The 17,714-nt window shown below is 42.6% G+C and overlaps 2 protein-coding genes and 1 non-coding gene across 4 annotated transcripts; 2 read left to right on the forward strand and 1 right to left on the reverse strand.

The window, feature by feature from the left end:
* Positions 1-10,473: 10,473 nt before the first annotated feature.
* Positions 10,474-14,006, forward strand: c21h11orf65 (chromosome 21 C11orf65 homolog). Its single transcript, XM_078096961.1, has 8 exons — positions 10,474-10,535; positions 11,772-11,818; positions 12,239-12,450; positions 12,527-12,619; positions 12,697-12,750; positions 12,841-13,035; positions 13,441-13,571; positions 13,792-14,006. Exons 1-8 carry the CDS (start codon positions 10,474-10,476, stop codon positions 13,964-13,966), a joined length of 969 nt encoding a protein of 322 aa, XP_077953087.1. The 3' UTR covers positions 13,967-14,006.
* A 1,048-nt stretch (positions 14,007-15,054) lies between these two features.
* trnac-gca (transfer RNA cysteine (anticodon GCA)) lies at positions 15,055-15,126 on the reverse strand. Its single transcript has one exon. It is a non-coding gene; the product is annotated as a tRNA-Cys (tRNA).
* Positions 15,127-15,187: 61 nt separating this feature from the next.
* Positions 15,188-17,570, forward strand: pomp (proteasome maturation protein). 2 transcript variants are annotated; one of them, XM_040167293.2, is made up of 6 exons: positions 15,188-15,397; positions 15,684-15,781; positions 16,338-16,398; positions 16,856-16,957; positions 17,158-17,251; positions 17,333-17,570. In XM_040167293.2, the coding sequence occupies exons 1-6, from the start codon at positions 15,197-15,199 to the stop codon at positions 17,398-17,400; spliced, it is 624 nt and encodes a 207-aa protein (XP_040023227.2). In that variant the 5' UTR covers positions 15,188-15,196; the 3' UTR covers positions 17,401-17,570. The 2 variants fall into 2 exon arrangements, with proteins under 2 accessions (XP_040023227.2, XP_040023228.1); XM_040167294.2 differs by having other exon boundaries at positions 15,342-15,454.
* Positions 17,571-17,714: the final 144 nt, after the last annotated feature.

Genomic DNA, 17,714 nt, shown 5'->3' on the forward strand with positions numbered 1-17,714 from the left:
ATTGTTGCTTCCAATTCTTTTACGTTATCATCGTTATACTGAATAAGTCGGAGGTTTCGCATTAATGGTTTGTTAGATTAAGTAAAGAGGTTCCAACTGAAACTTGAGAAAAAGTTCTAATTATTCGGACAGGTTTATTGGCCAGGTGTCCAATCATTTATCGCCGTCTCTGCAGCGTTTTCTCCTCCACATTATTGAAAACCATGAAGTGAAGCTAAGATGTGTCGGCTTTAGGTTCCTATGACGATGAAAAACTAAGCGGAGATCACTGTTTCTTCTCCACCAAACTTACACTCATTGGTCGGCACGAAGAAAAGAGCCGATTGATTTTGTGTCACGCAGAGATCTATCAGGAGCTAATTAGCAGTTAAAGAATAGCTTGACTGTCCTTCCTCTGTTACAGCAGTAGTTCAGTACTGACTTTGACTCTAATACAGCAGAGTGAGTCCATCACTTGTTTAAACTATTTCTTCCTCCCTCTGAGCGACATGTCTGGCGTCGTCTGTGTCTGAACAACTCTTGGATGGATTGTAATCATTTTTGGTGGATATCCGTTGTTACGTGTTAGTATTTGATTCCTTGGTTTGAAACGTTTGTCCAAATGAATGTCATTCCAATCAGCCTCGGGTGCACTTGATGTTGTGTTATTGCCATGGTGATTAGCTGTATGCACTCAAACACGCATATAATAATGCAGAAACCACTGATGGGTTGAAATAAAACGATTATATTGTCATTTATTATTATTTGATTATAATATCGTATTAAGTAGATCTTATTAGCAGCCTGAAATAGCAATCCAAGTCATTCCCGTCGTTAGCTTCCTTCAGTCATCTGGAACACGTCTCCAAATCAGACTGTAATGAAGCAATTGTTTGTTTGCTTGCGCTTTGACCATATCAGAATCATTCATCTAGTATTTGTGCTGCTTGAAAATGGATTTGAACTAGAACATGAATAAGCCATCTGTGCTGCGCTGATGCAAAGTACAAACAGTACTAATCACAAAATAACGGTCAACGTACTTTTAATTTTAATTCTTTAAGCCCCTTAAATCGCTGTTAGCAATCTTGCGTAATTCCCTTTAACATTAAACTATTTTATGCATTTGCATTCCTTATCACTCCATTAAAGTATTTCCTACTGGTCCTATGGAGGTGATAAATAACTTACAACTACTTAAAAAGTTTCCTCTTCCTTCATGTAGAGGATGTGAGTAGTTGCAATGCACACTGTATAACCATCTATTCCTGTTTCCTCCAATAATGGCTCAGACGCGTCTTCCTGCCTTCGTCTGCAGGTGAGCGAGCCTCAGCTGCAGGAGCTATTTGGGAAGTTGTGGACGCACTGAAAAGCCATTAAGAAGGTTGTCCTGCGTGTGCCGGCCGTAAGTTACCCATCCGGTGGAAACTCGTCCCGTATCTGTGTTAAGAGTAACAGCTGATAGAAAACAGCTAATTGTCGCTGTAGCAGCTCGAGACAGACTGTAGATTTTTCACTTTTTAAACTAATAATCTGCTCTTTTGTGTTTGTATTCGCGACTCTATACACCATACATCTACCAAAACTACTTTTTAAACTAATAATCTGCTCTTTTGTGTTTGTATTCGCGACTCTATACACCATACATCTACCAAAACTAACGCCAATAATCAACAAGGTGTTAGACGATACTCCACAATGAATTGCTACTGAGGCAATTTTGTTTTTGCTGATTCCCCAGAAAAATAACCTCTGTTTGTCCTGAACACCTTGAATCGCCTGCATGTTGCTATTTACACTTAATAGACAGTTGGCACAGTGGGAAAATGCAAAACAATCAGTGCCTCCAGGCAAACCTTTCCAATGGTTACACAGAGGAAGAAAACATTGTTTTTATCCCAGTTAAGGCCATGTAAGAATAGCTCATAATAAGCAACTCTATTTCTGCCTTTTCTGGCTTTATCAGCTTTGAAGATGTGTCGTAATATTAAACAATGGGGTTTGCCATGACTCAAGCAGCTAAGAATAATAATTAGAAAAATACATCTGGACACAATCTGTGTGTGTGTGTGTGTGTGTGTGTGTGTGTGTGTGTGTGTGTGTGTGTGTGTGTGTGTGTGTGTGTGTGTGCTATAGATATCAGTACATGGAAGGTCATTTTAGGGGAAAGGTCAGTGGATAAAAGCTGCAAAAGGAGGAAGCACCTGTTCTTTCTCACTCAACACACACACACACACACACACTTGGCAGCATGTTCTATTGTTAGATGAAGATGAAGAATATAAATGCCTGCAGGCGGATCTTGGAGTTGAGCTTGTTTTCTTACGTTTTACTCCAACCTGCCACATAAATGTGTTCATCTTTGTAGATTAATTGGCAGATGTCGGAACATACTTGGCACAGCATGGTTCCGGGGATGAAAAGCAAACACTCGCCGGGGGTTCAGTCACAATCAGCTATTGTGGAAAATCCAGTTTTAACCACTTATAGCAAATGAATGCAAAACAGAATGTTTAAACAAAAAGAAAATGCAGTCGACAGCTCATTTGCAAACATGCCGTACTTTGAAAACAAAGTCCAGCTTTTGTGTTCCATTTAGCGCAGCTCTGTTTAGGGTGCTTTCTCTTTTTTGGAAGGAGAAACATGTCAGTAGGGGTGTAACGATTCATTCACTGAATCGATTAATCGATCGATCCAACTGAATCGATTTGTGCTCCGCAAATCAGCATTCCGGACGACATATATCGATTACAAATCGATTGAAATGGTACATAATCGATTGTATCGATACTTGGAAACTGCACATTGGATTTAAGTACAAAAACGGTATGGATGTGTGTCTGTTTGTTGGTTTTTTAGCACTTTAGACACGTTAAACGTTACTGGATTCAGTCTGCCTGTCTGTGACGTCATCAGTACGCAGCGGCAAAACTCTGAACAACAACAAAACACAGCGTGGAGGAGACGACTGCGAGCGAGACATTTACAAACCAACTTATCGATCCAGCGTGTGGAAACATTTTGGCTTTTGCAAACACGGACGTGTTCTAAACAAGTCGGTCGCTGATGTAGAATATGTAGAAGACAAATAAAAAAACCACGGAAACACGCCGAATCTTTCCGTGGCGCCGTGGGATTAAACAACGCCGACAGTCAGGACCTCTAGCAGCGTCACCGCTGCAGCAGCAGCAGCAGCAGGTAACTCCAGCTCTGTAGACACCTCAGGCCTCGCCAGCACCAAACTCAACATCACAGCAACAATTGCCAAGTTTATCTGTAAAGACGCGACCCTACAATGTGGTTGAAAATCCGGGGTTCTGTGAATTGATCCAAACATTGTGTGATTATTGTGTAATGTTTATATGGAAAATGGCACTTGATTCAAATAAAAGGTTAATTGTTGTTTGCTTGTTTATAATATCCAATATATTATCCATCCATCCATTGTCAAACCGCTTATCCTGCACACAGGGTCGCGGGGGGGCTGGAGTCCATCCCAGCCAACTTCGGGCGATAGACAGGGTACATCCTGGATTGGTCGCCAGCCAATCGCAGGGCTACACAGAGACATACAACCATTCACACTCACATTCACATTCACACACCTACGGGCAATTTAAAGTCCCCAATTAACCTGATCCCCAGAGCATGTCTTTGGACTGTGGGGGGAAGCCGGAGAACCCGGAGAGAACCCACACAGACACGGGGAGAACATGCAGACTCCACACAGAAAGGCCACTGGGTGGAATCGAACCCAGGACTTTCTTGCTGTGAGGCAACAGTGCTAACCACCACGCCACCGTGCCTCCCCTCCAAAATATTATAATTTATTTAATTAAATATAATTAATTTAAACCTGATTTCTTTACAAGAAACAGGGATCTCAGAAACTTTGCCAGCACTGTCCAGAAAAGTTACTGAATCGATTTCAAGTCACTGAATCGAATCGAATTGAATCGTTCTAAATTAACCCAGATCGGCCATGAATCGAATCGGCAACCATGAATCGCGATTCGAATCGAATCGTTGTTAAAATGAATCGTTACACCCCTACATGTCAGCGAGTGATACACTCCGGCTAGTTTTCATTACTACCAGGATGTTACATAGAAATAAAGCTGCTTTATTTCCTTTGCATGACGATGGTAGCGTTTAAGCACACTGCTATTCCTGTTTCTCAACCTCAGTCTCCGTTGAGCCTCGAATGAAACAAACTGGAATCGAACGTGTCCGCCTTCAGCCTCGTGATGCTTTTTAGGACCAATGTAAGTTGGCCTCTTGCTACTTTGTTGCCAGAGGATGGAGGTTTCCTGTGTTTGCTGCAAACTGCATAGAACACACAACACTAATAAAGTGCATCCAAGCTATTATTAATAAACAAACCAAGGCAGTAACATCTGATAAGTGTTTAAACTACAAGCTCCAGCTTGCTCACAGTGTGGAAATCCGTTTCCAGCCTGAATAAGGGATGTAAACATTTGAGATTTCAGATGTATTCATTTACTTCAACATTTTGTTTTGACTGTATGATGAATATATTAATACAAAAGTTCATCACGCCCACTTCTGTTGTCACGTTCATTGTCGACCAAAGTGGGACTTGATTGCCAACACCTACACATGATGAGAACAAACACACACTTAAGCACCTTTCCAGCTTGATGGCGAGCGTCCTCGAAGCAGTTTGCATATGTATATCTATAAATACGTTTCATATGGAGACACCAATTAAAGTCATATTAGCCTTTGTTCCTGTTCTGGGTTCATGCAGCCGATAGCATCTTAAATCCGTTTTCCCAAATAAGCCAAGACGTAACAATTCTCTGTTCATTTTCTGTACAGCTTATGTGTGCTTGGGGTGGTCATTTTAACAAGACCTAATAATAACTAAGGTGAAACAATACTTTCAGACATACATCCAGAAATGAATGTTACTGTGAAGGACGACGTTGTATGACAATGATGTCATTCGGGCTTAATGTGATCAAATTGCAGTGACATTGCTAAAAAGATCTAACAGGGCAAGAAACACGAGACTCGTCATGAAAACAAAATGTACATTTTTTTTCAAGCTTCATGACAGTTCATTAAGGATAAAGTGATCCGGAGTGACACAACGGTAAGTTTGAATGTCAGTTTGAATGAAATCAAGCAAAAGAAAGAAATCAATTACTCTATGATTCTGTTTAGTTCAAGTGAAATAGACTTTCATTAGTTGGAGAATAACAGTTTTTCAAATATACTCCCTACACTGTTGTTTGGGCTAAATAAACCCAATACATTATTCTGATAATATCAAATATAGTGTTTGGTAGTAGCCTACTTGCCATCAGAAGCTAATTGTAAAACTGCTGAAGAAGATTGTTGAAAATTGATTTGTAAATATATTTTTTTTGCATTAAATGAAGAAAGTTCTAACTGACAATATTTAATCTTGTTGTCTTGTTGATTGTTTAAGTCATTTTAACCTCGTCCATCTGAGTGCAACTACCAGGGTGTGACCTACGGTATTCTTAGAGCTTTATCTCTTTGTGGGGCAGCACAGCAAATGGGGAGCGGAGATGAAAAGCAGAGTGGCGGTTCGGGGAGCGGCAGAGCGAGGTAGGCATGACGACAGCAACTGGAAGACAGGAGACAGATAGCAGCGAGGCAGAGAGCAAACAGACAGACGGAGGAATTGTAGATACAGTAGGTGAAGATTGACAGACTCTTCTGAGAGACTGTAGCAGAAAAGAAAAGGAGAAATTGTGGAAACAAATTGCTGCGTGTTATGGGGCGCCGTTTGTAAAATGTTGCATGTTCTAAAATTCTGCGCAGTTTTGCTACATTTAGGATTATCATATGAACAAAAAAGCATGACAATATTCATATGTCACTTTTTCAAACATTTAGAGAGAAATTCATGTAAATTCATGCAATAACTTTTCCAAGGATAATGTTTGGCAGTAACAAAGTTGTTAAATAATAGAAATGTTGAATGTAAATCTAAATGTTAAATATAAATATAAATGTTATATGTCATATATAAATGTTAAATCTAAATGTAAATGCTAAATGTAAATCTAAATGTAAATCTAAATGTTATATCTAAATGTTAAATGTAGAGCTAAATGTTCCCTCTACATATCAGGCTTGACAACTGAACATTACAATATTTACGGTAATTCACAACAACCTGGCAAGTCCGGATGAATGAGCTCTTGTTACAGAGCAGGGGTGTCAAACTCGTTTTAGGTAGGGGGCCACATACTGTCCACGTTGGGGTTGCGCAACCGCTCCTTGACCGGATCATCGCCGAGGATTTGACCGCGACCATCCGCGCCCCTGTCCCCCTCCCCCGCCTTTCACTGTCGCGGTCAAATCCTCGGCGATGGTCCGGTCAAGGGGGGTTGCGCAACGTTCCGCGCCCGTGAACCCCCCCGCATGACTTCAACGTGGACCGTATGTGGCCCCCTTCCTAAAATGAGTTTGACACCCCTGCTCTATAACAAAAGCTAATTCATCCGGACTTGCCAGCTTGTTTTTTTAGCTCTACATTGAACATTTACATTTACATTTAACATTTATATTTAGCATTTACATTTAGATATAACATTTTACATTTACATTTTACATTTTACATTTATATTATTTAACAACTTTGTGTTACTGCCAAACATTATCCTTGGAAAAGTCATTGCATGAATTTACATGAATTTCTCTCTAAATGTTTGAAAAAGTGAAGTGAATATTGTCATGCTTTTTTGTTCATATGATAATGCTAAATGTAGCAAAACTGCGCAGGATTTTAGAACGTGCAACATTTTACAAACGGCACCCCATAGCATGTTGATCAGAACGTTGACGGCAAACAGTGCTGTTGCTCTCAGATGACGAGGAAGTTATGAGGGAGAAAAGGGATGGAAGGAAAATGAGCGTTGCTGAAGAAACCAGCTGTGTTATTGTTGAACTATAAGCGCCCCGTCCTGTCCTCTGACCTACTGAGCCTTTCATTGTTGTCATTTTTTGGAAGAAGATTGCTCAATTGTCTCGCCGCCATATGTTTTATGTTCACTTCTGTAGCACCACATGTATTTCTTGTCTGCCACCAGTGGACGTCCCAGCAAACACCAAACACATTCGGTATGAAATATGAAATACCAATGTCGTATTAGATCCAAGATTAAAACAAATTTCCAATTTTATCAGTGTTGGGAAATGATGATATGAATATATTTGTTGCAGCCAAATGCCACCAATCCATACAAATCTACTCCGGAACCATCACTTTGCTTCCTGCCTTTGTGATCACAGATGCACACATACTTCTTAGGTGTCTGATGCACACTGCGTTAGCTCAGACATTAACACACATACATGTTTTAAAATGATTGCATATCTTGTTTGTGAAAGTGTGAACGGTACTGACAATGTGCTGAAGGCAAGTACTATTCAGACTGATGTATAGTCTGAAATGTATATATCACTTGTACTGTCTGCAGACAGACTGCATTGTCTTTTCTCTAAAGAATGTACTAGACCTCAAGATCAAAAACAGAAAGCAGGCCGATGCATTTGCAAAATCCCCCTGCTGGTTTTGGTTGTCTTGTCCAATTTATCATCCAGAACACCTCTGTCCCGGTGAGGAGGAAAATGCAATGCACACAAGGTTTGCTCCCTCTGTGTTGTCGTTGGTGACATCATCCGTGTAATGAAGGCCCACGCTGACCTTCGTTACAGAGGAATGAGTGTTTCTCGTAGTGTCAGAGAACAATCGGAGCAAAGGCACCACGTGTTTGCTCTCAGCAGCTCGGGTACGAGAGCGTCCTGGTGTCCTGGCGTGACCGCGGCCACAGCGTTTTTAAATACACACTGTGGAAATGCTCGTCTACAACATCTTCTTCTGCACGCTGCAACTATTTTTGTTTGCGGGAAACTATTTTTGTTGCTGGCCGTGTTCCAGAGCTCTATATGTGCACAGATGGATGTGTCATACCTGCACACATGCAACGCCACAGATTTGGCTGCTGTCATCTTACTATTTATTGTAGGGGAAATGATCGTAATCAGTTGTTCCTAAGGAGGATGTTTGGTTTGGTTGTATATGTAATCTTTTTGTTATTTCTGATAAACCTCACAGGTCTGTAATATGAGCTCAAACCCTGCAGGTGTCACGGGGTGGACGATTGGGGACAATTGATTGCATGCTTAATTGATTACATATTTTATTGATTGCATATTTTATTGATTTATGATTGCATGTTTTACGACTTGTTGATTTGTGATTGCATGTTGGACAATCTATCGTGTGCTTTGGGTTTTGTTTGAATTGTGTCCTCAATTGACAATCGTCCGCAACAAATTAGCAATTAGTGGCATATGGACCAATGGGGAAAGGCCAGGGGCGGAACTTTGTCTTTTTAAGCAGGAAGACGGGACACTGGCAGTGGAGAAAGGAGGAGAAACGAGAGAAGCAGGCAGAAGCAGGCAGAAGCAGGCAGAAGCAGGCAGAAGCAGGCAGAAGCAGGCAGAAGCAGGCAGAAGCACCACCACCAGTAGCAGCAGACGCACCACTAGCAGCAGCAGCAGCAGCAGCAGCAGCAGCAGACGCACCACTAGCAGCAGACGCACCACCACCAGAAGCAGCAGCAGCAGCACCACCAGAAGCACCAGAAGCAGCAGCAGCAGCAGCAGCAGCAGCAGCCGAGCGCAACTGGCAGTCAGACGTACGAACCAGTGAACCAGGGACGCGCAGGACTTCGCTCCTCCTGTGGTGATGAGCCTGGATGGACTATTTTAGCTCCCTTTTTATATAGTTTAATCTTTTGTATTAAAATAAATATTCTATTAGTCGTATTTCCGCCCCTGTCTCTTCTTGGGTCATTGTTTTACTGCTCCCCTCCAAACAAACAAACCTTTGTTTTTAATTATTTCGAGTTCCTAGGGCTTTTACCCAGGTGGCGCTGTTGGCAACACACTTTTAGTTTTTAAGAAGAACCTCTGCTGCTGACACAGGCATGATGTTCCACATGTGGAAAAAAATACACAAAGCTTGAATTCATACAGTTTCTCCTTTTGAAGAAGATTGATGTTTCAACCATTTATTTATTTGTTACTCTGACCTCTCTGCTCATTTGGGCAGTTTCATGTGTTTCAGCTGACTCAGGAAGGTATTACCTGGGAAGTCGGCCCCTGATGTCACGTTACTTTAATGAGCTGTGATAACAATCCGCCTCACACAGCGTTATCCTATTTGTATGGTCATTTCCCTCCTAAATACGCATGTGGCCAAACGTATGCCAGTATCGACTGTTTTGGCAGTCAAGGGGAAAGTCATAATCATCATTTTTATGATTTATTAACTATAATACAATATTTCCATGTACCTGCTTGACCGCAGAAGTATGAGGCCTCACATGCCCGTATGGGAATCACGCGTGTATTACAATCCAGTATTTTGTATTCTAAATAAATCAGAAGCTTTGTGTAAGTGTTTGTTCCTGATGTCTTCACACCTTGGTCTAATAGTAACCCCTGCTTTTTAAGGATGGAACAGTGCTGTGAATAGGACAAGTGAAAAGTGTTGAAGCTGAGGTTTTGTTGTAAATGCTGCAATATCTACGCAATAATTCATTTATCCCTTTGACTGTGTGACTGCAATGAAGTGACTGATGGTGTGTTTGTGTTGCTCTCATATTGATGTGGGTCTTGAAATGAACAACGTGACCATTTGAGGGAGATTGTCGACATCGTTGTTGTCTCTGCTGGGCCCTGAGGAAAAAGCCATTTGCAGAAAATTTCCTAACAATCAGCAATCAAAGGAGGAAATGACACGGCTCCAGCGTGTGGCTGATGAGAGCGCGAGAGGAATCATTAAGCGACACACAGGCTGTCTAAATAGGGCAGAGCTAGTTGACATGCAGGGTTGAAATGAAAAAGTTTACACCTATTGTAATGGCTTGTGTGAGTCTTCGGGTTCTCCTCAGTGGACGTGCCAGAAACATTTAGGATGCATGACGGGGCACAATACAATTACATCTTTATGTCAATCAGAATCTCTTTTTGTGTCTATTCATTTTCATTCTGCCACAAACGTTCACGATCACACAATGCTCTTCCCCTCTCTCTCTCTCTCTCCATCTGCTCACATTTGAGGTGATGTATTTTTCATCCAGTCTCTGTGATGTGGCTTGTAGAGTTTTGTTTTCTCATAATCACACAGGACGGAAACGTCAGCTCAATCATCAGCCAGCCTAATATGCAAAGCCAATTTAATTTCACTCATTTCACTTTTACAAAACAAATTTGTCTCACACACTCAGGCACGTACAGATAAAGATCACTTCCCCTCTTCTGCCTTAAAGCACAAATTCTAAAGTACTAAGGCAGTCGAGCCAAAACAAACGGAAATTTACTACAGTAAACAGTACTACAAAAGTTATGTTAACAAATAAAGTACTTGAAGTCTGAGAACCAGACTGATAGAAAAGTGTGTCTGTGTTAGGAGTCGAGATGATTCCCCTGCAGAACATAAACACACTGAAAGGAGAGGCGGACTTCTGCTCTGAAGAGACGTAGATTGAGTTTTGTGAAAAGGCGACACAAAGGTGTCTCATAAATAAGAGACGGGATTTCTCTTTGTGGACCAAACGTGTTTGGTCTGGAACCATCACAGCTGATTTATTTTTGTATATGTAACTGGATTGAGCTCTAACCGATCTGCTTTGGCTTGGTGCACATGCTTGGTTGGAGACAAGTGAGTGACTGGCCTTAATAGCATTTAATCCATTTCACAACATGAAGCAGCCGACTTTATACATAGCCAAGAAACGCTGCAAATGGATTCGCCTTTGAGGGTGCTGATGCCATGAGATACGATCTTGTGTGCTCTTACATTTCCCACAAGAAGCACACGTTATTGTTAATTTGCTTTTACTGCCATAGAAAATAATAGCGATTGTGAAAATGACAATTAAAGACTGCGCGCTCTTCAACGTGTATCCTTTTCAGGGTTTCTTTACTCTGTTTCACTCTCTCAGATTCACATTTCCAGTATTGTGTGTGACTAGCTTTTGACTGGCTTTGAGGGAGGAGATCGGGGGGAAGAGAGGCTGGATACACAGGACGGATTTTCAAAGACTCTTTAGTGAGCGTCGGATGCGTGAATTCAAAAGCTCAATGGTAATGTGTGACGTGCGAGTGATTGAAGGCCACAGAAAAGCTTCACAGTGGTTTATTAAATAGCTCCATCTAAGGGCCAGCAGGTAGAAATGTCATTTTATTTCACTCAGGTCTGTTTTCCTCTCAGATGCTGAAAAATCAATTGTTCTGTATTAAATAATCAGCAACTCAGCACTCATCCATTGTGTTGTTTGGCCCTGGTCTTTGTTCCTAGACTAAAGATAATGCCAGATGGCTATGAATTCAAAATAAGGGCAAAGGTTTAGGTGCCAATGGACCTTGAGGTTGCCTTGAACAACAAGCATTCATATAAAGTAGATGCTCTTCCACACTTTGCACCGGGGGGGGGGGAAGGTCAATGGCGGCACTCAGGGTTCGGTAGCCAAGAAACAGATGCATGTGACCAGCTCACATTGGGCGCCGTCCACCGTGCAAATGAAGCCACATGTTGGCTTTTTGCGTTCTCCCTAAACAGCGGCTGCACACTGGATGATGATGGTGTAAATATTAATAATAACGTCATTTTAAGTGCAAGCTCTCGGATCCCCGTTTCCACCGGACAGACAAAGGGAGCCTACTGAATTGCACTCACGCAACAACACAACTTTCTCCCCACACGTCCTTTGTAGGTCTTTGTGGCACTTCTCCATCCGGCAGACAGGCCCTCGGTTGCCAGGTAACCGCATGAAACACTTCCAGCTCCTGTTAGCCAGCGAAGATAAAAGGTTCCCTTCAATTACCGAGGGACCATGAGGTAATATCATTCATTCCTTTTGTATCTGAGAGCGAATGTGACATTAAAAGGGTACGCTGGGTAATCGGGTTGTTAAACACAGCGGGTAACGTTTATATTTAGCGTTAGCCTAAACGTTAGCTTAAGTTAACCCAGCAAATCAAGTTAAACTATTAATATGTAACTATTTCTCAAGTTATTACCCGAAAAACGATCATAACCGAGTGACCTCTTTGACAAAATGATCACTTTCTGTGATTTTAATCCTTGTGATAACTGTACCAACAATAATTTGTAATAAATGCAGTGATATTTCCATCTCATCTCCAACTTGTACTTGAGTAAATTATATTTCACCAACAGCCATCGAGAAAGAAAGACTCCTCACAAGAAGTATAACTCAAAGCTTCAGCAACACAAGTCACCTGTTGCCGCCTGTCTGCCTTCTCACCTTTTCGTCTCTTCTCATTTCTCAATATGGCTCCAGCGTGCAGGAAGAGGGGCCCCGACACTACACCCTGCAGCATGGAGCAGCCCGGGTGATCCAGAGGACCTGGAGGAGCCACGTGGTGGGTGCCTTTGCTGCTGCTGCTGACACAAAAGCACAAAACTAAGCGCACCATCAAACTCATGTTCCTTCCCAAACTGTAGAACAGAGAGGTCTTCAAATATTTCAAAGAGCTTATCAGCCATTGCAACCAGCAGGATCCCCGAGGGATCTTAAAAACGGTCAATCCTCGAGAGGTAACGAAATGTACTGCTCTGTATTTTAGGAAACCAGCGACTGAGATGAATGTTAACTGTTGATTTCCCCGCTGTAGGCACAGCTGATGGACGCTGCCGCAGGCGTCTTCATACGTATCCGACTCGGAGGGGTAGGAGCTAAATAATAGTAAACCACGGCTTTATGAAGATGATAGTGCACACATACCCCCTTACACCTTGCTAATGCCTGTTTCCTTCAGACTACCTTTCCTCCCAACGTCTATTACAAGATCTTCACCCACGCTCCCATCGTGGACTTGTGTGCCAGCAGCCCAAAGGACTACACCAAGCCGGGCCTCCAGAAGCACGCCGACAATGGCCGGCCTCTGATGCAGGACCGCTCAGGATGGTACCAGCGCACGGAGAACAACGACTGGAGGCTGTTCTGTAGGAAGGTGAAAAACAGACACACGAGAATATGCGTTGTGGGGAAACGTAATGCCCTCGCAAACCGCTTACTTAACAAAAAACAAAGCCAGATACGAATGCTCTTGTCAGCCACTGAAATCCGATGTTTTAAAGTCACTTCACATCTTCCGCCGCAAACTAAAGACACACCTCTTCAGACTCTACCTCGACTAAAGACTAACAAATTGTAGCACTTAAATTGTACTTGTAACGTCACTCATCTATAGCAAATTGTAAATTGGCTTATTCGAGGAAATTGCACTTTCTTGTTTCTTGTTCTCCTGAGTTTGTACCCTATGGTGGAATGCACTTATTGTACGTCGCTTTGGATAAAAGCGTCAGCTAAATGACATGTAATGTAATGTAATGTGCTTCCTCTTCTGTCTTAACAGGTGGTTCCCACAAATGAGCCCAAAGAGATTGGCGCTAGCAAGAAAATGGATTTCCACTATTCCAGGTTGCAGCGGCAGAAAGATGTAGCTAAGTGGAGGAAGAAGAGGAAAATTGAATGGCTGACGCAGATGTGAGTTTTATTTCGTTTTATGTGTCTGTCCGGCCACCGTGGCCTCAAATGGTGAATCCAGGAAAATAGCAAAGTCTAACTTCAGTCCGTCTCTCTCGCATAAATAAGCATAAAACTCTCTGCAAGGCAAATGCCTGATGAACAAACCACTGCACAAATGAACGTGGGTTATGTCCAGCCTCGCGTCTGATGGTGTCCGTGCTCTCTCTGTGACCTACAGGTACAACCAGGGCCGTCTGCAGACTCAGCCGGTACAACAGCACGTAGTGACGCTGTTGGTGGATTATGTCCAGCAGGCGATGGAGGCCGTTGAAGAGAGGCGACACGAGGAGGTTCTGGACAAGAAGCTGGACGAGCTGATGGCCTGGACCAACGCTCTCAACTTTGAGGAGTAAGAGGCCACTCGCCGCTGTCAGCAACATTGTGATGCTCTCTGTTGAGTAGACCGCTTTGATTCAAACCGGCTCAAAATTGATCAAATCTTTATCGACTTGAAACATGGTTTGTTTTTTGTAACGTGCAGGTACATGCAGGATTGGAGGTGTTTGGGCTGCACTCACTCCTCTCAGCCGAGCACAGGTGAGCGACGGCAGTGATGGCAGCGCCTCTTTGACACGACAGAAATGACTTGCTAGTCATGGCTTTAAAGTGCATGCTGTAATGCCATCTGCTGTTTAAATGTAGTACTAACTCTTTCCCTTTGCTTGTATCTCACCAGTCGTTGCAACTGATATGCTCCCCTTTTGTTCTGCTTTTCTTTCTCTCCCTCTCTTCCTTCCATTGTCGCTTACAGATGTTCATTCATATCCACCAGAGTAGACCCACAGGAGTTTTCCGCTCAGGCAGATGACGGGTTGGTCTTAGGTAGAAACTGAATAAAATAACCTGTCCCAAAACTCTCTGCGTGCTAATGTGCTAATTATGCAGTTATACACAATAAGGCTTTTTAGGAGGAGCTGAAAGACAGGACATACACACGTTTATTTATAATATAAGTTGTTGTCAATACAGTAACACCGTTTTTGGTGATGTGTCTTATTGTGTGGGTTAAATGGACTTTATTAAAATAATGATTTTGAATGTGGGAGAAACCACTCTGATCCACAATCTGCAAATCTATTGTTGAGACATCTAACTGGAAAAAAATGATTACAAGTGGACACACGAGGCCCCCACAGAATAGATTTATCTCAAGACCCGTGGGTGTAATTCAAAGGTTTTTAGCCAAAAAGATGAATTTGAGAAAAGGCTTCATCACGTGAGTCCTGGACTGGGATCATGTGTATAAAATGAATCCTTAATAGCCATAAATACAGATCCTGTGTAGAGGTTCAGTAACTGTGGAGAACCAAAAATATAGACATTTGCAATCCACATGTTCGCACACTTAATTACTCATATCCAGTTTGCAAATTAACATTAACAAAGTCTTCTGTCTAACAATAAATATAATAGAAAAGACTGTTAGCAACAGTTAGAAAAGAGGGGGCACCCGGATTTGAACCGGGGACCTCTTGATCTGCAGTCAAATGCTCTACCACTGAGCTATACCCCCGTTCCTATCGTCCGTGCAAGAGATACAATTAATACATTTTTTACTATGTCTGCCTACAGAATATCTTTTTATGGTGGTGTTAAAGCATTATGGAAGGCTTAGACACAGCAGAACAATCATGCGTACGGCGCACGGACGCATAATACAACGGGCTTCTAAATATCGAATTGTACACGACGTAGATTTGTACCGGATGTTTCGCATAGAAAATGCGACTCAACCGGATGTTCGAGTGTTTCGAACAGAAAGTGCAAGGGACGGAATCACAATGGTACTGTCTTATCGCATCTCATGTAATACGGCGTAGGGTAACGTAATATCGACTATGGTATTGTTTTCATAGCTATATATGTGCATTTAACTCAACTGCTCCAATCTGTGTCTGTCAGTGAATCCTCTGAATTCCAGTGTCACTGCTTACGAATTTGATTAGTCACTCAAGCTAACGCTAGTTAGCATTGAGCTACGATGGCTCCTTAAACTGAGTGTAGCTAGTGATATCTGTGACTGGGTGGAAGTGGACGTGATGCTGAACGGGCGTCGTGGTTTTGTTTCAGAACTCTCGAGGACTTCGCTCTCAGCTGAAGGACAGTGTCCCCGTGGCGGGCTTGTGTCCGCAGGGCGCCTACGGGATACAGGACTGTCTGCGCAGCGGGTGAGAGACATGAGACAACACGACCCGATACGGACACAACGGGCCTGGTTTTATTTGTATATGCGAGACTTTCACACGGTTAACGTTTAAAACACGATCCGACCGAATGTCTTTATCAGCTGTAACCTGAATCCATCAGTGTTTATTAGAAAAATACAATTGGTGGTGAAAGGGAACACACGCGTACCTGGTTATTCATTGTATTTAGTATTTAAAGGCAGTGTCGATGTTGGAAATCTAGAAACAATATTACCGTTTAGTCCAGTAAAATCTCCTCCAGCACTCTATTTGATATTAACACGTGCGTAATGTTGTATAGTTTTTAGTTCCAGAAACTCATTGTTGATCTCACACTCACACACACTGTCTGTCCACACATCTTCCCAATAACCTGCAAGAAACAACAAGAAAATGACTAATTTTTAGCAAATACGGTGGACGATCATAATGACGGTGATGTATTTTCTCCAACAGCTCAGTCTGTGAAGACAAGTATTCACAGCTGTTGTACGAGCTCATTTTCACCGGCTTCTAATGCTTTTCATTTGACACACAGCTTTTCCAGTGTAAAGAATGAGCTTCTCCCGAGTCACCCGCTGGAGCTGTCAGAGAAAAATGTGAGTGGAAAAAAAGCATTCTGCCACGGTTCGTTTTTGGGGGGGTATGAGTCACGAGAAACTGTACATTATGGTCTTTTAATTAATTAGTTACCCGAAATCTCACTTTTGCTTTGTGCGGCCTTCCTTTTGAGGTCATGTTAACTACGGTTGGTAAAGTCCTAGAACTCCGGCTATCTGTCAAAACTCACCGCACTGACAAACACAAGCTAATGACATCCGGTGCTTCCCGCTCTCCATTGGGTTTTATTTTTTATTTATTTATTGTTGGGCCGCTCCTGACGCTTCGCGATTATTCAATGCCAAATCCCTTTGATCCGAACCACACAAGAGCCCCTCGCTTCATTTGTTTATGGCCGATCAGTAGCCAAATGAACACGGTAAAGTCTGATGGTGGAATTTGGAGTTGTCGTTACGGGGTACTCAACACAAGCATGTGTGTTTTTGTGGTGTGCAGTTCCAGCCAAACAAGGACAAGATGAACTTCTCTACACTCAGAAACATCCAGGGTCTCCACGCTCCGCTGAAACTGCAGATGGAGTACAGGGCAGCTAGACAGGTAACACACACACACATACACACACACACACACACACACACACACACACACACACACACACACACACACACACCGAGGAGCAGCACGTTCAGGTCATCCACCTCCTCCACCTTCCTGCTCGAGCTCCTCTCCCTGTTTATTGTCTGTAAGTCACTCTTCTCTCTCTTACTCTTGGGGTCGGACTCTCCTCCTCCTCGCAGATCCAGCGTCTGCCGTTCTTACCGAGCTCAAACTTGGCCCTGGACACGCTGCGAGGCAACGACGAGTCCATCGGCTTTGAGGACATCCTCTGCGGTGAGAACGACGCCCTCTCGCCCTCACGTAACCATTGGCATTACTGCAGATGATGTCTAACCACCTGGTCTCACTCTGCAGATCCAGCCCAGAGTGAAATGATGGGTGAGCCACACCTGATGGTGGAATACAATCTGGGACTGTTGTGAAGGAAGACGGACACATAATACACCGCTACACACGGCTTCATTATTTGTCTGCATAAGTTTTGTTTTTCTGCTTTATAAAGTTCAAGTTAAAACAGGCATTCCGCTCTGTTTTTGTATGATTCCAATCCAGTTGGTATTTCTAATAAACTTCTTCACCTTCCTCCTAGAAATTGGTCCATTTGAAACATCATTTAACTTGCATACACAAGTTTGCAACTGGGTGTTTATAATATACTTTGTGATACAAATGGGTACATTCTCAAGTAAAATTGCTGTGGATCGGTGGTATGATTTGTCGATGTAAATCCTAAAGC

The sequence above is a fragment of the Gasterosteus aculeatus genome, chromosome 21 (genome assembly GCF_964276395.1).
Source record: "Gasterosteus aculeatus chromosome 21, fGasAcu3.hap1.1, whole genome shotgun sequence".
Lineage (NCBI taxonomy): Eukaryota > Metazoa > Chordata > Actinopteri > Perciformes > Gasterosteidae > Gasterosteus > Gasterosteus aculeatus.